The 24,045-nt window shown below is 36.9% G+C and overlaps 1 protein-coding gene across 1 annotated transcript in view; it reads right to left on the bottom strand.

Moving 5' to 3' along the window:
• The window catches only part of LOC127557293 (ferritin light chain-like), a 38,994-nt gene extending 21,355 nt beyond the window's left edge, over positions 1 to 17,639 (bottom strand). The window contains 1 exon segment of the mRNA XM_051990665.1: positions 17,588 to 17,639. Within this exon segment, the coding sequence (XP_051846625.1) occupies positions 17,588 to 17,639 (52 nt within the window).
• Positions 17,640 to 24,045: the final 6,406 nt, after the last annotated feature.

Genomic DNA, 24,045 nt, shown 5'->3' with positions numbered 1-24,045 from the left:
GCTTTTGTTGGGCTGTTAGGCAATTCTAATGCCATTGAATTTCCCTCTCCAAGTCCGGTTGTTTTTCTGGGTATTGGTGGCACATTGTATTTTTCTAAGAAGGACAATGGTTAATGTATGACTGTACTTGTAATGAGAAAATTATGAGCAAAATTCGTTTACTCCCATGTATCTAGCATTAATTCTAGAGTGATACACAGTTTAATTTATAAAATTAGAATGTCTGATCTCTTTTTTCCCCTTGAGTGGACCAAGTATTCAGAGAGAAGCTCAATACTCAGTTCAAAAAGGGGAGGAAAATCAGCCAATAATTTGAATGTTTCCAAATATGTACAATATAAACAAAACTATCATTCATCTGCAAAGAGAAACTCACACCATAGCTGCTAACTCATTATAGTGGATTTCCTTTAGAAATTTGATTTCAACAAACTTGAGGTTATACAGGTTTACTTTAGAAAATAGAGGAAGTCCTCAAAAATAGGATGTTTGTTTACTTTCAGATTTGGGATGAAATTAGTTCTCCTTTTTTTCTTTCAAGATAAAGGATGTTTCTGGTATTATATCTATTACTATTATTACTATCATAATCTGCAACTGCAAAGATTATTTCTCCAATTTTACAAATTAGATTCCTGCTCCAATTCAATCTAATCCAACAAACATTTACATGCTTACTGTGCTGGATGTAGGAAATACAAAGACAAAAATGCCCTCCAGGAGTTTATAGTTTATTGGGGAGATAAACAATTAAACAGATAAACATAATTATTTGAGGAGCAGGCAGCACAAACAACCTGGATGAGCAGGAAAGGCTTCTTTCTCATAGGAGTTGACACCTAGTAAGATTTTCTAAAGTCAAACAAAAGTGGGATCTATTCAGGATGTTCCACCTTTCCATTTCAGGGTGTTCCACTATAGTAATATAGCTTCCCTAGAGTTTAGTCTAGTTTCAGGGAGGGGTGCTGTAGATTATGGAAAGAATTGATGCACATTTAGCAATTAGACAGAAGAGAGGCAGCAGGTGAAGTGAAGAGTCAGTCTAGAAGCAGGGAGCTATGGGTTCAAGGTGTGCCTCATTTATTCTCTCTTGCTATAGGCAATTCGCTACCTCTGAAAATTTCAGAGAAGGTATGAGCCTTCTTTGGTAGATGGAATTTCCTCACGAGAAAATTGCCTATATCTGATGAAACCCAGGTTCGGTCTCTATGCCAATTCCTGAAGAGAAACTAAAAGAAAGTGATTAAGGTCGTTGCCACATGAGTGAGAATGGCTCTGAAAAACAGATGTGTGAGTTCGGTGGAGAATAAGTATTTCAATGGCGGAGCTCAGGGACAATTCATATGGATTGCTGGGAGTGTAAATATGGTCAGAGGATATCCGACATATTTTCAGTATGAGCTATCACACTGCAAATTCACCAAAGGGTGTAAGAATGATTTCACACAACAATTCATTTAGTGATTTACGTGGACAGCAGGCAATGGGATTGTATGACATTGGCAAGCGAACAGACAGCCAGCTTTCTCTGCTGCTGCTGATTGTCTAGAACTAAGAGATGTCAACAGCCCAAATGACTGAGAACTAGCACAGCATAATAACATTTACATCGATGTTTTCAGTCACAACAGCTCCCCACATTCCCTCTGCTATGGCAAAGGTACAATATGTTGATTGTACAATAAATTCCCCCAGCCCTCATTCTTTAAGGCTTTCTAGCCCAAATTTGATAATTTCATAGAAGTATTCTGGCTGCCTGCTATTACTCTCAAAATGAATCAATATCTATCTTATATCTATGGGTTTTTCAGGGAACATTGTTTATATTTCTTTAATACCAACGCCATTTAATCAAATGGCAAGATTCAAGAAAAGGCAGCATTATACAGAGCTGAATGTTAAGTAACATTCTGCATGTATCAGACGTTGATGAATATTTTCAAGAGCACCTGGTGGCTAATCTTTGTCACTTTAAGAGAAAAGATTCAGTTATTACCCAGACCGAAACCCTTAAACTCAGGCCAGAAAAGAATCATAATTTGGCAAGATTGAATTCTTCTGTATGGATGCTCAGGACTGTGGTCTCCTGAGAGAAGAAGAGAGTTAGAGAAAGGTTAAAATGAAAGAATGTAAGAGTCACATTTCTTTTTCATTTTCATTTCTTTCTCAGATTTATAAAGATGTTGCCTAGGCCTCTCTGCACAAGTTAGAAGAAGTGGATGAAAAATAATGATTGGTTGCAATGGCAGGAGACTATTGATGTCCATAATCTTTCAGACTCGGTTTTTCTCGCTTAGAAGTCTTCTCAACAGAAAGAGTACGTGCACATTTGTTTCCTGCTATTCTCTGGTGAACTTTTGGAGGCTTTTTGGTGCAATTCAAAGACATAAAGAGACTTGAATTCTGGTTCTAGCTCTGGTACTATTTATCTAGCTGTGTGACCTTGAGAAAAATTATTTTGCATCTCTTTGCTTCCAGCATCATTCAACTGTTAAAAAAAAAAAAAAAAAGGTTGAACCTTCTAGCTCTAAAATTCTATAAACAAATGGAAAAGCAACTGTTAGGCACTTACTATGTGCCAGGCACTGTGCTAAGTGCAGGTGATACAAATAAAAACAAATGATACAGAACCTGCTCTCAAGGAGCTTGTATTTAATGGTCATGGAAACAACTGGACAGTGCCTTGGTGCGACAGGGGCCAGGTAATCTAAGATGAATGCTCACAAATCAAGAGCCTGGGTGCTCAGGGGTCCCAGAAGTGGGAGTTTGAGTTTCAGGTCAGAGGTGAGGAGTTAGAATCAGAAGTTATGGTATGGAGATGGCTAGAAAGTAAAATTCTATGATTTTATTTTATCCAATGCTCTCTTCTGCCCTACCACTTCTTTCCCCATAGAGAAGATAAAGATTTTCCTTCCATATATCCTGAGTGAAAGTATAGGAAGCCATAATCGGAAAACATGTAGTAATATAGCTTCCCTAGAGTTTAGTCCAGTTTCAGGGAGGGGTATCTGTAGATTATGGAAAGAATTGATACTGTTAACATTGAATGACCATTTTTTTCTTGGGATCCATTAGTGAGCACTCTCATCCCTTTCCCAAAAGAATAGCTAGATATATTGTAGCTTTGCTTAGCAGGCAGCATTCTCGCACTTCAATTTGCTTATTAGTTAATAAAATCAATTAATGATTGAACCACAAGAAAGGTTGGGGTTTGCATTGCATCTGTATGGCTTAAAAGGCCAAATATTCATGAGACTAACTACCTGTCATATTTTAATAATCACAAAAAGCTTTGTAATCATGTTAGGTAAGAGAACCTCAAAGAGGCAAAGGATCTTTTTGACCAGGTTTTTTTTTTTTTTACCGAAATAAAGAATGAGATCAGTGATATATTACAATCTACTCACATCAATTCTTGGGAGCTAATTATTAAATATTCAATGTACTCTTGCTTCTGAAATCTGTAAAACTACAAATCAAGACTTGATTTATTGTTTTGTTGGATTATTTAGTCTTAAGAAGAAGATGGAAAAATGTTAATACAGATTTAACTTTAGAGGCATGTGTTTTTTTGAAAGCTGTTTGTTAAACATTTACTAGCTATCACTTAATAAGAAATTCCAATAAGGAAATGAGATAGAAGAGTAGAAGGTACATGAATTTATTGTTATAGTAGAAAAACCACAAAATCTAGGGTCAAACATTGTTATTAATCTGTTGTCTTTTAGTTGTGTCTGAGTCTCTGTGACCTAATTTGGTGTTTCTTGGTAAAGATATTGGAATGGTTTTCAATTTTCTTCTCCAGCTTATTTTACAGATGAGGAAACTGAGGCAAAAAGTATCAAGTGATTTGCCCAGTTCACATAATTGTGGTCACACAATTGGTAGGTGTCTGAGGTCAGATTTGAATGTAAATCTTCTTGATTCTACTGTACCACTTGCCTGCCCTAGAGTCAGAAGACATGATTGTAAATCCTGACTTTGTTACTTTCTGGGAGACTTTGAGTCTCTTCTGTAAAACAAAGACATTAAACTACATGATCATTACACTTCATTCTACTTCTAAATCTTCTATCACTTGTATGGTGCTTTGCACTATAGAGAGTGTAATGACTGCGTATTTAAAATCAGCCGGAGTCAGGAATTCAGGTTAAGGGAAAAATCTTCAATATTTATTGAAGTGAAGAGGTGAATAAAGATTGCGATAGCAAATATAGGCAAGAAAGATTGCGATAGCAAATATAGGCAGTTGCGACAGGAAGCCAGCTAAGAGAGAGCGACGCGAGCCGAGCCAACCGTGGCAATGGCAATCCCAAAAGCCTCTCCTCCCCTTCCTTTTCCACTCCCCTGCCTCCACCCACCAAAATCGTCATTTCCTATACAACACATCAGGACTTGCACAAAGAGTGAGTGGGGGCCATTCTTTCTCCAAGCTTATATATTAATAGAGTATGGTCCAATTACTATTTAGCCTCATGTGCTTGGGACCTCAGTGCATCAACTCAAGCCTCAGCCCATTACAAGAGAGACCATCTCTTATGAACTCTTTTTATTGTGGTGGTTTTTGGTTTTTTTGAGAGGCAATTGGGGTTAAGTAACTTGCCCAGGCGTGTTGTGTCTGAGGTCAGATTTGAATTCAGGACCTCTGGACTCCAGAGCAAGTGCTCTATCCAATGTGTCATCTCATGACCCTCTTATAGATACTCTTAATCCAGATCTTTTGAGGATATCTTTCTACCCTTGTAGACAGATTTCAGGGAGTCTGTGAACTTGGATATGCAAACAAGTTATATCTTTATTTCAGTAGAATGGATTTCTTTTGTAATAATCCTGAATTTTATTTTACTTTAAAATATTCTTCTTGGAAGGAGTCCACAACCTTTGTCAGACAGATGAAGGGATCTATGACAAATAAAAGCATTAAGAACCTTAGATCTACTCTAAGCACCTATAGATCAGAAAACTGAGGTCCAGAAATTCAGTGACTTACTTGACTATCCAGGGAAAAAGTAGGAGAATTAGAATTTGAACCCATATCTTCTGATCGATTCCCCAATTTTTTCACCTTTCAGTTCAGTTCTGTTCAGTTCAATCCAATTCAATGATATAATTAAGTTCCTATTATGTAATCTGACTCTAGGGCAGGCAAGTGGTACAGTAGAATCAAGAAGATTTACACAGTGGCTGGAGTGCTAGGCCTAGAGTCAGGAAGACTCATTTTCCTGCATTCAAATATAACCTCAGATACTTACTACCTGTGTGACCTTGACAAGTCACTTAACCCTTTTTGCCTCAGTTTCCTCATCTGTAAAATGACCTGGAAAAGAAAATGGCAAACCACTCCAGGATCTTTGCCAAAAAAAAAAAAAAAAAAAAAAAACTCGACATACACAGGTACTTGGTATACTGATCTAATAGGAAGTGGGGGAAGACATCATGAAGACAAAAAAAGCAATGTACAAGGAAAACTGAGGAAGGAGAAAGAACTAATAAGCAGTAAAAACCATAGGCATAGAAATAAAAAAAAAAAAACAACACAAATTTCAGGGAATCCCCCAAATCTACAGGTATAGTACACAAATAAGAACACAAAAGTCTAAATATAGTGTACAAATATAGTACAAAGAAAATTGAGGAATGAGAGAGCTAACTAACAGGAGAAACAAATGGACACACATAAAATCCACAAAATACAGTGTTCCCAAAAGCAGTATAATTTAAATTGCCCAACAACTTTTGGGACACTCTGTATATACAAAATAAATAAACTTTTTTTTTTTCAGGGCCCAAAAAGCACTCATAAAGTAGAGATAAGCAGGGAAAGAAAGAGGGAGACTGAATGAAAAAAGTGGAGAGAGGGGAAAAGTAGGGCAGAGACAGAGACAGACAGTAATAGAGACAGAGGCAGAAGCAGAGAAAGACAGACAAACAGATAGTGTGTGTGTGTGTGTGTGTGTGTGTGAGAGAGAGAGAGAGAGAGAGAGAGAGAGAGAGAGAGAGAGAGAGAGACAGACAGAGACGACATAGAGAGACAGACAGAGACAGAGAGACACAGATACAAACACAGGGAAGACAGAGAGAAGAGAGACAGGTAGACAGACAGACCAACCAACAGATAGAATTAGAGAGAGAAAGAGAAAAGACGGGGGGGGGGGGAGAAAGGGAGAGAAAGAAGGAGGGAAAGAAGGAGGGAGAAAGAAGGGAGAAAGGGAAGAAAATATGAGAGATGGAGAGAGATAATGATACAGGAGTAGCTTCTTGTAGGAAATGGTACTTAAACATAAGACCAGCTCAGATGGACTCAGGAGGGTGAGTGTGCAGGTATGTTGTACAAAAGCAAAGATGACTGGGGGCTTGAGTGTTGGGAAACATTGAGTGAACCCTTGTGCTTGCTAGAAAGAGTATGTCAGGGAGAGTAATGCACAACTGATCTAGGAAGGTAGGTTGGATTATCCTAAGTTGGGAATAGGTTTAATGCTAAACAAACTTGTTTATATTTTATCCTAAAGGCCAAAGGAAGACACTAAAGTTTCTTGAGCCAAAAGGTGACATAACCAGGGCTGTATTTTAAGAACATCGCTTTGTTCTTATGGTTTGGGAAGAGAAAGAGACTGGAAACAGAGAAAGCAGTTAGGATGCTGTTACAGAGATGATAGGAGTGTGAGCAAGAGTCAGTGTATAAATATTTATTAAGTACCTACTATGTACTAAGCATTGGGGATACAAAGAAAAGCAGAAGAAAGCTACAACATGAAAACAATTATGTACAAACTATAGACAGGGTTAATTAGAGATAACCAATAGAGGAAGAGTTTTCATGTTTATATCAAACCAGAAGAAGTAAATTTTGCATATAGTTTGAAGGAGGGAAGGCCTTAGAGAACAAGTCTAATCCAAACATACAACGCTAGAGAAGGTGTTAAGATAGTCATAGAAAAGGGAAATGGGGTCAAAGATTTCAGTGATAGAGCTATAGCTGCCTTGTAAATAGCATGTATAAACATTTCATTAGTTACTCAATCATGTAAGTGAAAAGAATTACTCCTAAAGGCTGGATAAGAAGAGAGTTCATAGGTTACAGTCTCTTGAAGAAACAACATTCTAAATGGTGAGTCCATGCTGTGTATGTAGGAAGAAGAAGATATCTGGCAACAGGGGAGTGCTTACTTAAAAGCAGATTTAGTGCTTGCGAGAAATATGATCACAAACTATTTTTCTTTTGGATTTAAATAATTTGTTTATTAATTCTCTCCTCCATATAGTCTTCTTCTATGCAATAAAATTATGCTATGTGTAGAGCAACATATTATTGAGTGCACATAAGCATGTCTTAACTGAGTTAAATGTAGCATGACATGTATTATATATCTCAGCTTCTTTAACTGTGGCTCACAAATCCATAGGGGGGTCTCATAACTGAATGTGGAAGTCATGAAATTATGATTTATTATCAGTAAATGTTTGATTTGTATATTTATTATATATATAAATGTATATGTATATACGTATATATCTGGGATTCTGTAAAAAATTTCTCATGCAAAAAGAGGTCATGGGTTTAAAAAGTTTAAGAAGCCATGTTATATTTTAAATTCTCAAAACAGCATGGGAAAACTTGGGAAATTATGGTTTTGGTCTTTACATGATTAAAAATATTACCTTGTTTCCTAGTTGATCCAAATTGTCAATGATAGCACCTGCTATATATACCTGCTATACAGGAGACTTTGAAGGACACCAAATGGATATTATACTCCATATGACCACTGGAGAATTACAAATGCATGTATATATGTGTATTGTATACTGTGTATATGTGTGGTGTATGTGTATGAAGGAGTATATACAGGGTTTAATGGCTTGCTCAGGATCACGAGGTAGTAAATATTTGAGAATGGATTTGAATTCAGGTCTTCCTGATTCCAGCCCTAGCTCTCTATCCACTGTGTGAATTAGCTGCCTCCCCCACATGTATGTGCATTCATATGCACACATACACAAACACACATATGGAGTATGTTGCATTTTTGTGGCCAAAGGAGAGTAAAGCAGTACTCACTGTATTGAAAATAACACATGCTTTTCAGTTTTGAGAATGTTATGTGGACTTGCCCAAGGAATAAAAAATGAACCACCTTTTATGGTATTGAGAAATTCCTTCTATGGAATTGTTTGAGCAACTTAAAAATCATGAGCCTCCCACTATTTCTGATTTCTCCCTCACATAGTGGTTATGATTTCATAGAGCCACTTCCTCACTTGTTGCCTATCCATTTAGAATACAAATGGGTCTTCTGTATCTCATTGATTTTTAAAGTGGCTTGGCTCTGTCTGATATACTCAAACTGGCAATATCCCTGATAACTACTTATACCACTTTTCAATTCTTCAAACAAAATAAACTTACCCTGGCAGAAGTGAAAATCATGTTTCTGTTGGAGGAGCCAACAATTCAATTCCTTGATCATAAAATCATAGCTGATATGGAATGGGAAGAGAATTAGTTAAATCCATTGGTCCAACTCCTTGATTTTATAGAGAAAGGAAGGAAATTAGCATTTGTCTTTTTTTTTATTTACAAGTTGTTTTGAGTTTAATTTGTATTTAAAAATATAAGCATGTACATAAGTCTAATACCAAACTATGTTTATATTTGGAATACACACAAAAATGATCAATAAAACTAAAAGTAAAGGTCATATGGGATATGGGGTGGAGTTCTGGATTAGAGTTAGTTTTTAATTCTACCTGGTCACTTTTTTTATTAAAGCATTTTATTTTCAAAACATATGCATGGATAATTTTTCAACATTGACTCTTGTAAAACCTTGGGTTCCAAATTTTCCCCTCCTTCCTCCCACCCCCTCTTCTAGATGGCAAGTAATCCAATATATGTTAAACATGTTAAAATATATGTCAAATCCAATATATGTATACATATTTATACAATTATCTTGCTGCACAATAAAAATAAGATCAAAAAGGAAAAAAAATTAGAAAGAAAACAAAATGCAAGCAAACAAACAACAAAAAGAGTTAAAATTCTATGTTGTGATTCATATTTTCCATAGTCTTTTCTCTGGGTGCAGATGGCTCTCTTCATCACAAGATCTTTGGAATTAGCCTCAATCATCTCATTGTTGGAAAGAGTCATGTCCATCAGAATCGATCATCATATAATCTTGTTTTTGCCATATATAATGATCTCCTGGTTCTGCTTATTTCATTTATCAGTTCATGTAAGTCTCTCCAGGTTTCTCTAAAATCACACTGCTGAGATGAATACAGAGAGGCTTGGAGAGACTTACATGAACTGATGCTAAGTGAAATGAGCAGAACCAGGAGATCATTATACACTTCAACAACGATATTGTATGAGGATATATTCTGATGGAAGTGGATTTCTTTGAAAAAGAGACCTAACTCAGTTTCAATTGATAAATGATGGACAGAAGCAGCTACACCCAAAGAAAGAACACTGGGAAATGAATGTAAACTATTTGCATTTTTGTTTTTGTTCCCAGGTTATTTTTACCTTTTGAATCCAATTCTCCCTGTGCAACAAGAGAACTGTTCGTTTCTGCAAACATATATTGTATCTAGGATATACTGCAACATATCTAACATATATAGGACTGCTTGCCATTTAGGGAAGGGGGTGGAGGGAGGGAGGGGAAAAATTGGAACAGAAGCGAGTGCAAGGGATAATATTGTAAAAAAATTACCCTGGCATGGATTCTGTCAATATAAAGTTATTATAAAAAAAATTTTTTTAAATCACCCTGCTGATTATTTCTTATAAAACAATAATATTCCATAACATTCATATACCATAATTTATTCAGTCATTCTCCAACTGATGGGAATCCACTGAAATGAGCATTTATCAAAATCCTACTATGTTCTAGGTACTGTGGTAAGAGCTTTATAAATATTATCATGTTTGATCAAGTTAAGTGCTATTATTACTTCTGTTTTATAATTGAGGAAACTGAGGCTGAAAGAGGTTAGGTGACTTGCCAGGGTCAGAGTGCTAATGTGAGGTCAGTTTGAATTCAGATCTTCCTAACTCCAGTTTCAGCTCTCTATTCATCTTGTCAGCTAATTTCCTTTTTTTCCCTTCTCTTTTTTATATGTATTTTCTAAATACATATAAAGATAGCTTTCAACATTCATTTTTGTAAGATTGTGTTACAAACTTTTTCTCCCTTCCTCTTCCCTAAGAGTTAAGCAAGCTTATATAGATTATAGATATCTTCTAAATATATCTCCATATTCATCATCCTGCACAAGAAAAAAAAAATAGATCAAAAGAGAAAGAAACATGAGGAAAAAAGTAAGCAAATAACAATAACAACAACAAAAAGTGAAAATAATTTAAGTCTCCTAATTCTCTCTCTGGATGTAGATGGAATTTTCCATTCCAAGTTTATTGGAATTGCCTTGAATCACGGCATTGTTGAAAAGAGCCAAGTCCATTACAGATGATCATCACACAATCTTGTTGCTGCTGTGTACAGTGTTTTCTTGGTTCTACTCACTTCACTCAGCATCAGTTCATAGAAGTTCATAGCAGTTTTCCCAGTTTTTCAGAAATCAGTCTCTTCATCATTTCCTATACAACAATAAAAAACCATAACATTCATATACCATAATTTATTCAACCATTCTCCAACTGATGGGTATCTGATCAGTTTCCAGTTGTTTGCCACTACAACAAGGGCTTCCACAAGTATTTTTGCACATGCTGACCCTTTTATCTCTTTGAGATACAGACCCAATTCAGCTAGCTTCCTTTAAAGACAGGAGAGGAAAATGTGATCCAGGCTTATAGAGGTAATAATTTGGAATCAGGATTCTAACTCAATGCTTCTGCTGCCAAATTCACAACATTTTCCACTATATCATAGATGCTTTCAATAAATATTAAGTATGGCAAGGAGAGGGCATCTAGGTGGTAAAGTATATAAAATATTGGGTTTAAAATGAAGAAGGCTCATTTTCATGAGTCTTTCAAATCCAGATTCAAACAGTTACTATCTGTGACTCTAGCCAAGTCACTTAACCCTGTTTGCCTCAATTGCCTAATCTGTAAAATGAGCTGGAGAAGGAGATGACAAATCACTTTAACGTCTTTGCCAAGAAAACCCCAAATGACATCACAGAGAATCAGACATGACTGAAAAATGACTCGATAACAATAACTGTGGCAAGGCAACATGCCAGGTGTGGGGGTACAAAGCCAAAACCAAATATCTTTGCTCCTAAGGAGCTTAATATGATTTGTTCTTTTTTTTCCTTTGTAATATTTCTATAAAAGAGGCATATTCAAGGTCATGACTTTTTTTTTTTCCTGAGAGAAAGGATAGTAAGAAATCTCAGACATTTCCACAGGTTCTGAGCCTCTGAAGTCACAGTATCCTTTGTCCACAGGGCATGTTGCTTTACTGGGGAATTAAGTAAAGAAAGCTTCTTTATTCATGCAGCTCTGAAAAATCTTCTTTGAAATGGAAGGTATCCATTCAGTTTTATTCTTCCCCAGTGGGCATAACTCTCATTGGTTACTAATGAGAATTACAAATATGGGTAAAGGAGAGATTAGAGACTGGGATGGAGGGGCTGGTTATTTAAAGATGTATTGCCTTGGCACTTAAAGAAAATGATTTATCTGTTTTGTTTTGTCCTCCTATAAATCAAGAATACAGCACAGCTCCAAACATTCCTCAATATTTATGCTAATATAAATTTGGGTTTACATACCCTGACACTAATTTAGAAGGAGTAGTGGAATTAGAATAATGGTTACTTGTGACAGTCATGGTTATTATGAACTATCAACTTTAGCTCTGTAGAAGGAAACTTTGTTTGTCTGAAGTGGTTTCCCTAGCAAGGACTAAGCTTTTTTGGGAGCTTGAATGAATCCAGTTCCTGCAGAGAGTTGTGCTTTTGTTTAGCTTAGCAATTGTCATTAGCCTCCTGCTTTGCAATGGTTTGTTAATAAGCATCCTTAAAAGATTTGGAAAGAGGTAGTGTTACTTAGCTGGAGTACAAGGTCAAGGTTCAAGTCCCACTTCTGACACATACTATAATCAGATGCTCATGTCACTTATCTCTAGGCAATTTTGTAAAATTATATTATAGATAGGATCCCACCTAAATTGAAGGAGGAAGTTTCACCACTATAAGTTACCTATACTGATAAAATAAAGGTCTGGACCATATGGTATGGAGGAATAGAGGGTTAGTTACAAGGCAGAAAGCCACAAAAATTACCCATTTGTGAATTGGAAGCCCAGAAAATCAAGGCGTGGTACCAAGCAGTTTGGTAGTACAGTGGATAGAGATAGAGCTTGTAATCACGAAGACTTGAATTCAAATCTAACCTTAGAAACTTATTTATGTGTGTGACCCTGGACAAGTCATTTAACTCTAGGTGCCTCAGTTTCCTCCTTTGTAAAATGAACTGGAAAAGGAAGTGGCAAACCACTCCAGTATCTTTGCCAAGAAAATTGCATATGGGGTCATGGGGAGTCCATCCTGACTAACCTAACTCAACAACCCCAGCACCTTAGAGGATTGTTGTGAGGAAAAATGAGTCAACACACATACAGTACAGTGAAGTTCTATATAAATACGTCTGTGAAATCAAGTGAACCACAGTCAGCTCTCTTGGACACTATGTGATGATTCTTCCCATATCTGAGTTGCTCCATGATAATAGCTCACACTGATAAAATGCTTTAACATTTGCCAAAGCACTTCTCATTGCTTACCTCCTCAGACTCTTATAAATGAGTATATGAGTGCTGAGGGTATTATTATCTTTGTCTCATAGATGAGCAAACTGTGACAGAGAAAGGTTGGGTGACTTGATACATAGTTACTGTCAGAGGTGGGAGCCTCGATTTTCCTGGTTTATTAGCTCTCTTTGCTTTGCTCTCCTCAGTAGTGAAATCTTTTAGTGAAATGATTTCATTCTTTATCTCCTGGGGGTGTATTTACTTCACGATATGAGCATTTAGAACATTACTTGATAGGGACCGTGTCACAAACTCACGCAATCTGCATGGAGCATCTGTCAGGGAAGAAGACCATATTTCCCATGCTCCTCAACATTCCAGCTCGTTTTTGGTATTATTTGGCTAAATTTCCTCCCACATTTAGTTCATATGGTAGATTTTTCCCCTCCCAGAATTACCAGCGCAATCTGAACACATTTCAGTGTGAAGTCGGGTCTTTTTTGATCACTTTTGCTGTAAATACGGCAAAAACACAGGGCCTTATTATTATTCTTGCAAACCAGTTGGTATGTTGGGTTTAAAGTCAGATTTGTTTCTGTGTTAATAATAAATTTGTATTACCTTTCCATGCAGTTCCCGGGCTCTATTCCTCCTATCTTTAATATGAGTTTGCACTTGTCAAAATGAATAATATGCCGCATCAATTCAAACTCTACTTTTCCAGTGTGTTTGCCTATAATAGTTTCACTTTGCCTTGATTCTGTTGATTGCTATTAAATTCAGGATTGCTTTAAATTCTGTGAGATGGGCTTGAAAGTATCACTTATAAATTGTGTGCATTTATTAAAATCTTGCTTAAAAAAGAGATCAGTAGAACTACTGGGGGGAAAAACTGCCTTCTGTTTCCTGTGCACTGGGCAAGGGAGGTTATGGAAACACATTCTGCTTTCTGAGAAAAATGACTGTTTAAAAAGTAAATATTACAAATGGCTATGAAGAGGTTTTTTGCTTTTATTTTCTTTAATGGAAAAAAAGATCCAATAAATGTTAGTGAAAGCCATGGACAGTAGCCAACATCCACAATAAACTTTACTTTTGGTTCCTCTGTACTATGCTGATGTTAATGGAGTGCTAGTTGGATTTATTACGAGGCAATGGTTTGGGTGTAATGTGTTTGGGCTTCAAACTCTATCTCCCTACCTCTTTCATTCCTATGAGGGTCATAATTAAAGATAATATAGGCAAAAAATTGGCATTCAGCACAGTAGTGTTATTATGATCATTTCTAGGATTCTAAGTTTAAAATTGGAACCCATTCCACTTAAAATATTATCCAAGTAGTAGCCAAGTTAAAAACTCTAAGTAACAGGGGATAATCATCGGTAAGCATTGGTCAAATACTGACTATATGTGACAGCTCTGCACTAGATTGGAAGGCAAAGGATGGTGGGAGTTCATAAGAAATATAGGGCATGGACTCTCAAAGAACTTGTGATCTGGTTAGGGAGATAAACCATACTCAAATATTTGGATGGACTTAGGATTCCAAAGATAGGATCTCTCCTTCCAAAAGTGAGGAATATAGTCTCATTGATGCCGTCTATCATGTGGCACTCCTCCAAGTCTTTCCATAAGTTCACCACTGGGGTCTATCCCATCCTGGAGGAAATTCCTCGAGTTCTCCTGGCATCAAGAATATGTTGCTGGAAGAGATGGAATGCCCACCTCTAATTCTTGCCAAATGGGCCATCTCTCTACTATTGTACATTTCTTTATGACATTCTTTGCGCCATGACTCTTAGAATTTCTTGTTTGTAAACTGTAAGAATTTCCATGAAGCTCTTTAGAGTAATCTGTCCCAAAGTACAAAATGATTTAATGCAAATTGCATGAGAATAATAAGGGAATGGAAAAGAGTAAATGGAATAGGAGTGGGCCTATTTAAAGATGGGTTTCTGAAGGAGGTAAGCTTAAAATCCTGGCCATGAAGGAAGTGATGGGAGTAGATTTATTAGGGGAGGGGAAGGGAGAAGGTAAGAATTATGTGCAAGACATGAAATCAGAACACTTGCCCTGTACTTTAGATATGCTTTCCACACCTGCAGGAAACATTCTCTTCTTTCATCTCTCCTGTAAGAGTTTGGGGAATAGAATCACAGAATTTTACAGTTGAAAGGGATCTCTGTGGCCCTCTAGTTCTACACACACACACACACACACACACACACACACACACACACACACACGAAACCTTACTTTAAGATAGAGGAAAAAATGATTGTAGATCTATAGACCACTAATAAGGGGAACTCACTAGTTATCAAGGGAGTTCTTCTTTTGAACAGTTCTAATTGTTGGGATTTTTTTTCCTGATTTCAAACCTAAATTCATCTCTTTGCATCTCCTGCCCAATTCTCCTGGTTCTTCCCTCCAGGACCAATGGAATAGTTAAGAAAAAGGAGAGATGATGTTGGGGTGGTACATTCTGGAGCTTATTGTCCTAATTGCTGTATACTTTGCCTGCTTCACTATTTGGGGAGGGCCCTAGCTCTACTTCACTTTATTCTATGCTCTACAGCCATCTTCTCATAGACTATCTTGCCAGTGCATGTAACTCTTACCCTCTTTTTTCAGTTCTGGAACCATAAACAAATTAATCTTATCATATGGAATGAATGTATTATTCTACTCCCCCATAGGTTCACTCACTATTCCTGTAACTTTCCAAAGTATCACACTCCTCCCTTGACATCATATCTCTTTATGTGTTGTCTCCCCCTTAAAAACAAAATTCTTAAGGGCAAGAATGTTCTTGTATTTGTGTTCCCAATATTTAGCATGATGTTTAACACTTTATAAATGCTTCTCCCCATTCATTCAGAATAGGGATGATAGGGGGAAAGCATAAAGAAAAAAGCATTTAATAAAGAGAATTATTAGTTGTTTGTGGTTGCTTTGCATCTACTCAATGGGTGGGGAGGAGACATCTACTTTATATGTATAGGACATGTCCTGATATGTACATATGTATGTGCCCAGGGAGCACATCTGGTTTTGGCTTCTCTGGGTGGTACTTTGCATTAATAAAAGGGTGATTTGGATTCATTTGATAGTCTTCACCTAAGTGACTTTTTTGCTTATGTTTAAACATCTTTCCTCGAAAACAGCTGGACTTTGGGGATCCAGCTTGGAGCCAAATGTCCCAAATGCAAACGAAATAACTGGAAGAGCTATTTCTAAAATCTGAGTCATCAGAATGTTTGGTACATTGCCCTCCACAAAACAGACAAGTTGAACTTCTAGTTGCAGTATTCTAAAGTTCTACACATTTTATTCTGCTAGTGTACTTACATTTCCTAAAAGGCATACATGTAAAGTATATATTCATTAATGACTGACCTGTAAGTGAAGAGTTCAGATGCAGAATGAACTGATCCAATTTAAAGGATGCATTATCAGTAACAACTGTTTTTATTAAAAAACAAAACAAAACAAAACATCTCTTATGAAAAGATCCCATGAATTTCTACTGCCAAATGCCATTTTAAAAATGGAGCATTTCAAACTGTGCATATCCCTTGACTATACTACTACTAGGTGTGGAGCCCAAATAAATTTTTCGAAAAGGGAAAAAGACCTATTTGTGCAAGAATATTTATAGAAGCTCTTTTTGTGGTGGCAAAGAATTAGAAATTGAAGAGATGTCCATCAATTGTGGAATGGCTGAATGACTTGTGATGCATAATTGTGATGAATTACTGTTGTGATATAAGAAATGATGAGCAGGATGATTTCAGAAAAACCTAGAAAAAATTACACGAACTGAAGCAGATTGAAGTGAACAGAACCAGGAGAACAATGTATACAATAATAGCAATAGTGTAAAATGATGAAATGTGAATGACTTAGTCTCAGCAATACAATGATCCAAGACAATTCTGAAGGATTTATCATGAAAAATGCCATTCCTTCTCAGAGAAAGAACTAATGAAATCTGAATGCAATCAAAGCATACTCTTTTTCATTTTTTGGTGGGTTTTTGTCTGTGTTTTCCTTCACAACATTACTAATATGGAAATGTGTTTTGCATGATTACATAAATATAACCTATATAAAATTGCTTTCTGTCTTAGAGAAAGGGAATAGGAAGAAGGATGAGCGAGAATTTGGAGCACACAATTTTTAAAAATGAATTAAATTTTTTTTGTCAGAGCAAAGAATGAAGAAGTTTCTCAGTCAGCTTGTTGGAATTATTGGGCATTGGATAAAGACAAATGAGAAACACAGGGAACTTTTAGTGACTGGCTGGTTAAATGCTCAGTCAAGTCCATAGTGGCCTCTAAAATCCAACAGTCAATTTTGAGAAGAAAAAAAGTTGAGAAGTGAGCCAATTATGAAGGAATAATTTTTAAAGACTTTCTTGCACCTCTAAGCAGAGGAAAATTTCTCTGTCTTCTCCAATCTATCAGCAATGGTATCTTGTGAGAGAACCATGTGAACACTGGTTTCTAACTGTGGAGTCAAATTGAATTGTTGGTGAAAGGAAAGAACTTGGTACTAGGAACCAGGATGTTGCTGAGCAGGGAATGCCACATGATGCTGGACTGGGGTCAGTATAAGGGAAGTTCCTGATGATTCCTGGGTAAGTATTCCATCTCTCTCTGAGAGAAAAACTAATAAAGCATAATAATAACCTAGACCAGAATTTCAACATAGCTACAAGATATCTGTATAGTGTCAGTATTCAAGTACTGAAGCAACATCTAGGGAAGACTGTGAAAACAAGGTCATTCAGAACAATGTGACATTAGTAATTCTGCTCACAGGTTGCCCTTCTTCCCATATACCTTGGCTATATGGAGTCCCTACATGTGTGCCTTGTTGCTGGTAAATGTCCATTGTTCCTAGCGACACAGTGTGTATTGTAGGAGTCTACCCTAAACTTGAGAAGGAGATGTTTTATTGTGCCTGTTCTTCCTCTAACATTTCAATAAATTAAAAAAAAAAGCTGATTGTGTTCTCTGGCTGACTAAAACAAGGTAAACACACTCAGAGGGCCTCATAGGCTATAGTTTTGAAAGTACAAACATATAGAGTTCTTTGAACTCTTCACTGTCAGGCCCCAAATAGTGAGTTGAATAGGGGGTTGGCTCAGGTGGGGTATTATATACATAAAACATTTGTAAGCCCTACAATACTATATAATGTGTGATAAATAATTTTATTAGACCATCAATCTTCACAAAGTGATTCTTTGATTTAGGGAGGAAAAGTACAAAGCAGCTTCCTCAGAATACCACCACAGTGTATTCTCTGCATCACCTCTCCTATTTCTGCTATAATGCCAGAACTATCCTATTTCCAACTACTCAAAGCTCAAGAAGCACAAGTAATTTTTATTTTTGTGCTTCTCCAAAAATAAATCAGCCCAAACTCCTTTTTCACATCTCTCATATCAGCAGTCCTTTTGCCTTCAGTAATTTTTCCCCCTTTGACTTCTTTCAAAGTTCTATATTTTTGCATTTGACATTAAACATGCTTCTTCTCAGCTGTGATACATACTCTATTTCCAGTAGGAATTGGGGGATCTGGCGGCTTGATGGGTTCATCAGACATCTTGAACTATTTCCTGCTGCTGTGCATTCAGCCAAATACTAAATTACTTTAGCTGAGCATTTTCCCCTTAATTTTTAAATTCTATGTATTTTAGAGGGAAATATAGTACACATGTGTCTTATTTCACTTACTCTTATATACTCAAAAGGTTACTTTCTGAGCAACAGTTGATGCTCAAGAAGCTTTATGAATTCTTTTTTTAATCCCCTATTTCTTAGATTTTAGTTTCTTAGATTTTGGTTGTCATATTTTATTAAAGATCAACAAATGAGCCTAAAAATATTTAACTGAAAATACTTACTAACTTATAAGCCACAAGACCTACATTTATCAAACTATTATTTTCCCACTCCCTGCTTTTTAGGTTTTAGGTCTTTTCATTTAGGCCACTTTAAAATAAATGTGCACTTTTTTCTAATTTAAGCTTTTTGATTTTAATTAATCAACTAATTGACATTAAGTATTTAGCATCAGTTCTGTGTCCAGCAATGTGCCTGATACTGTGATCATAAAAGTCTTTGCCTTCATGTTGGAAAAACAAGAACAAAAAGATTTGAAAGAAATGGAGAACAATGCAAAACCTAATATAATTAAGTGATAAATTTCATGGAATTGTCCATGAAGACAATAAACTTAACAGTTGGCAGAGATGTAGTTTGGCTGGAAACATCATTTCAGATGTGCAATTATTTTATTGTAGATATTGCCTCCATTAATACAGATAGCATTTCTCTCCATACCTTAGAAAATGCTCTACAGCAGTGGCCATGTCCCCAAATATTCAGTGCTTAGTTGTCAGCTTTCTGGTGAGAAATCCTTTAAACTTAATGAGGTAGGCATTCAGAAGACAGATAAATGAGGTTTGTACTTAGAAGTCCTTTTTAAACTTGGCAGGATCTGCCAGAACTTACGCTCTGCTAATCCAGGGTCACCTCGAATATACTATGGTCAGTCTTAGTTGCAATTTAGTGTTGGTGTGCTCTTAAGTTCAGTTACTCAAAGGAAAACAAAACAAAACTTAATGGAATAAGTGACATTTGAACTGGACCTTAAACAGATCATAAGATCATAGATTTAGACCTGGAAGAAATTTTAAAGGCCATCTACTCTAACTCTTTCACTTTACAGATTGGGAAACTGAGGCTGAGATGCTTATAGGATCATAGTCTTAGGATGAAAGTAACTTCAGAGGTCACCTTGTCCAAATTCTACATTTTACAGGCAAGTTGAGGTATAGGGAGGCTAATATCTTGCCCAGGGTCACACAGAGAGAAAGAATTAGAAGTGAAGTTTGAACCCAGTTCCTCTGGCTTCAGAAGTTTAGATAGGTGGGGAGAATTAGGAAAGGCCTTCCAGGGGACAAGAAACAATTTGAGCAAAGTTTGAGTTGGGACTGAGTATGACTTATATCAGGAACTTACTAGATTAGTCTACCTGAAGTAAATGATCTGTATTATTGTTGTTATTTGTCCCCTTGATCTCAAAAGGGACTGTGACATCAGGGAGGGGATGCCAGGACATGCAAGTGAATTGAATTTAAGTGAAGGAACACTGTGCAAGGTCACCTGCCTCACCTTCTCTTCCAGATTCATCTGAGTCCAATAGGCAGATATAAATCAGGATGATTAGAGGCGCTGGATGCAATGGAGAACTTTGGCTTTTTTAAGCTAAGGTCATTATCAGTCTCCATTTTTTTAGTCAATACTCATTCAGTGATTAAGACTAGATAAGAAAGAAAAGAGGCAAAGAATGGCCTTTTTTACCTAGTCAAAAAAAGTGAAAAGATAAGGTTGGATTGGTAGAATGGAGATAAATTATAGAAAGCCTGAAAAGGCAGGCTCAGGAGTCTGGACTGAATATGGTAGACAGGCAGCCCAATAGCTTCTTGAGCAGAGAATGAACAGGCTCAATAATAAGCAGTGTTTCAGGCAGGTTAATCTGAAAGATGCACAAGGGTACAAATTTGAGGAGATGGTGAGGGTAATACAAAGAATCCCACAAGACTCAGAATCAGAACATCTCAATTTGAATTTTGGGTCTGTCGTTTAACAGCTGTATAGCCTTAGCAAGTCACCTTTACTTTCTGGGCCTCCATTTTCTCACGTCTAGAAAAAAGAGGTTGAACAGGATGGTGTCTAAGGTCTCTTCTAGGGCTATCATTTTGGGATTCTGAATGCCTCCAATCACTAAGAACAACCAGAAGTCTGTTGTAATAACCTGGAAAAGAGGTGATAAGAACCTGGCCTAGGATGGTGTTGATGAGCTATTTCAAGGAAAGGAATGACAAGATTTGGTATTGGATTTGATATAGAGGGTGATGAAGAAGGAAGAGTAGAAGATGCTTTGACATAGAAGGTGATGGAAGGAAGAGAATTCAAGGTAATGATAGTTATTTTGTTTGAAGAAGTTGAATTGGAGAATTATTTTTTGAGTATAAGATGCTAAAGTTTCTTATGGACATTCTGAATTTAAGGTTAGGAGATGTCCCCAAAATAGCTGGAAATACGGAAGCAGAAATCAGAGGTAAAGATCTGGGTTGAGGACTCCTGTCAAAAAGTTCTTATTAGAGCAAAGAGGGAAAATGAGCTTACCAAAGAGAAATTTAGGACAGAGAGAGAAAATCAAAGTCTTGACAAGGACCATACTCTCAGTTAAGAGATAGAAGAGACATTTTCAATGATGGTAGAAAAAGAATAGAGATGGCAAATTTATTCACTTATTCTAGCATTTATTTATTTATTCTTTAAGTTATTTTCATACTATGGGATTTCTATTGTGTAGGTAGCTTTTCAGACCCTATCCAGATCTTTGCATCAGTAAAAGGCAACATGAGTAGGAAATCTCGTATGATGCTCTTAGAATATTTGGGATTTTTGACCTACACAGTTAAGAAAACCAAATGGGCTGGTTTTCCTTTTATACTAATGATTACAAAAAGGTTTGGTGATCTCAAGGTCGTGCTCAACCCAAGCCCAAATGCCAGGTATTTGAAATGTAAAGACACTTAACAACGGGGAGGAAAACAACAAAATTTCAAGGAAATTTGTTCAGCAAAAAGAAAAGGAGATACATTTGAAACTAGCAGGGTGGCAGGGTGGTAGAGAGTTTCCTTAATACCTGGAGTTCCCTCCCTCCCACATTTTATGTCAAGGCTTAGTATCTCTGAAAGAAATAGTTTATGGGAAAAAACAATGAAATAAATTTAGGCTTATAAGGAACAGTGGCAATTTAGATCCAAGATGTATCTTGCATAGAGTGTTCTGGGTAGTTCAATTAGACATACCAAAACAAGGATGGTTACATTGTCTGGCCAAAAAAATTTACCATGTAAAACCTCAAACAGATGTCTACAGATCACACATTATGTCACCATAGTGAATTTCTACTGTGCATGATTATCTGAAGGTGGGATTTGGCCCATGGATGCAATTAGCAGGGTTAAATGAAGATTTAATGACCCAATATTCATCTGTGCCTTTTCTCAGCATACCTGTATTCTTTCCAACTAAGTGTTCTAATACATCTTTCCCGGAGGGTAGCAGTGCACCTGGGATGTGTTGTTGCAAGCAGGATGCAATAGCTTCTGGGCTGGAAATAATACTATTCCCCAGGAAGGGAGTCCAAAGAGCATGAAAATGAAAGTGATGGTCAGGTTATTTCTCTCTCTCTCCAGGCCCCACAACAGTGAGAATGGATAATTTCTGGACTGGTGGTCCCTTGTTGTTTAGTCTAGAGTTATGTGTGACTGAGAAGGAAATAGTGGGGTGGGGGTAGGAGTTCTGCTTACTCTCTCTTTCTCCTCAAAGTGACCAAATAAGTCAGTGGCAGAGAAGGTTTCAGCTATGACAACCTTCAGAGCTCAGCTTTGTGCTTAGTTTGCGGATCCATGATCCCTGTTTAGTTACCAGGCTTCAGCCCCTCTGCCCCTCCCCCAGATGCTCAGAGAGGAAGCAGAATGGTCTCTCTCTTCCCTTAACTTTGCCATCCCAGTAGCAGCTGGCATCTTTCTCTAACAGCCTCCCTACAGAGATCCTGCCACTAAGTAGGCAAATGGAATTTTTTTTTGTCTTCTGAGTTCTAATGTAACAGCATGGCTGTGGTCTACTCGGCTGGAGCTGCAGAACTCTGTGTAATGCTACTTGAGTTATACATATTTTATTTTGTTTGGCTGTTGGTGATATTTAGATAAAAATGATCTCCAAATTATGATAAATACTGCCCTCTGTTCAATGAGTGCAGATAGATTACTGACCATATTAAAATCTCCATCCCTTTTAAGGGGCCATGCTACCAAAATAGTTAAAAAAGGGGGGGAAATCCCCACAGACCATTATTGGCTTAAAGGAACTGCTGAACCTTGGGAGAAGATTTATGCCACATTTATTATGACACTGTAACATCACCAAGGATATAAACCAGTCACTGGCACTCTCTCAAAGAACACATCATTGGAGCTCGTTATAACAATACTGCTGTGATATGTGCTCATAATATTTATAAAGGCTAAGCTATGAAAACAGTACACGCCAACTGTCAGCAGTGATGTATCCGTTTTAAAGAAGATAATACACATGACATAATGCACAAAGTGAAACCACTAAAAAGATTCAATCAGTTCATTGTCCCTTCAAAGGCACACTGTACTTTCTAGAACTCTGCTTGGCCCCCATCCCTACCCCAACCACTGTGGACTGGATACTTTTCTCTCAGTATTTGGGACAGTTTCATATGTTCTCGTATTGTTATTAAAATCATAGCACCTCAGGGATTTAGAGATCATATAATCCAACCCTTTCATGTTGTTGAAAAGGAAACTGAGGCTCACAGGGGAGAATTCAATTCAATTTAATTCAACTCAATTCAATAAGCATTAATTAAGCACTTGCTCCATATTAGATACTGTGTTAGGTGGCCTTTTATATAAAGATAAAAAGCAAATCCTGTCTTCAAGGAGCTTATATTCCTTATATTCCTCCATTTTTGGTGAAGAAGTGAGGTGTGGAATTCAACCAATGTACAGATTGTTAAATACAAAGTAACTGGGGGAAGGGAAGGAAGCAAAGGAAACATTTTTTAAAAAATAGCTGCTATATGCTAACTGCTTTACAAATATTATTTCTTTTGATCCTGGGAAGTGGATGCTATTATTATTATTCCCATTTTGCAGGTGAGAAAACTGAGGCAGGTAGAAGTTAAATCACTTTGCTCAAGATCATACAGCTAGTAAATGTCTGATGCTGGATTTGGGTGCAAGTCCAGCCATCTAACCATTGTGCTACCTCCTTGCTTCCACGGGATATCTAAATGTAGTTTTCCAGCTGACAATCGGGCACAAGATTACTCAGCTAGTAAATGTCAGAACTAAAATTGAATCTAGGTTGTTTTATTATTATTATTCAAAGTCGGATGCCCTTCCCACTCTATCATAAACCTCCTGCTCCCAACCCAGTTGGATATTTATTCAGCGCTGAATAGAGTGGCTATAGTTGGTAATTCAATAAATATTTGTTGATTGATTAGTTCTTCTACTTATGACTTACATGACCTAGCATAAGTTATTTAATCTCTTTGGACCACACTTTTCTCACCTCTAAGATGAGAGAGCTGGGATAGATGATTTCTTGGTTCCCCTCTAGCTACAACATTTTATACCTCTCCAATTCTCTGACTAGATGGAAAAATCTAAGGT

Source organism: Antechinus flavipes, chromosome 3 (genome assembly GCF_016432865.1).
Source record: "Antechinus flavipes isolate AdamAnt ecotype Samford, QLD, Australia chromosome 3, AdamAnt_v2, whole genome shotgun sequence".
Lineage (NCBI taxonomy): Eukaryota > Metazoa > Chordata > Mammalia > Dasyuromorphia > Dasyuridae > Antechinus > Antechinus flavipes.
This window is presented reverse-complemented; position numbering and strand designations above follow the sequence as displayed.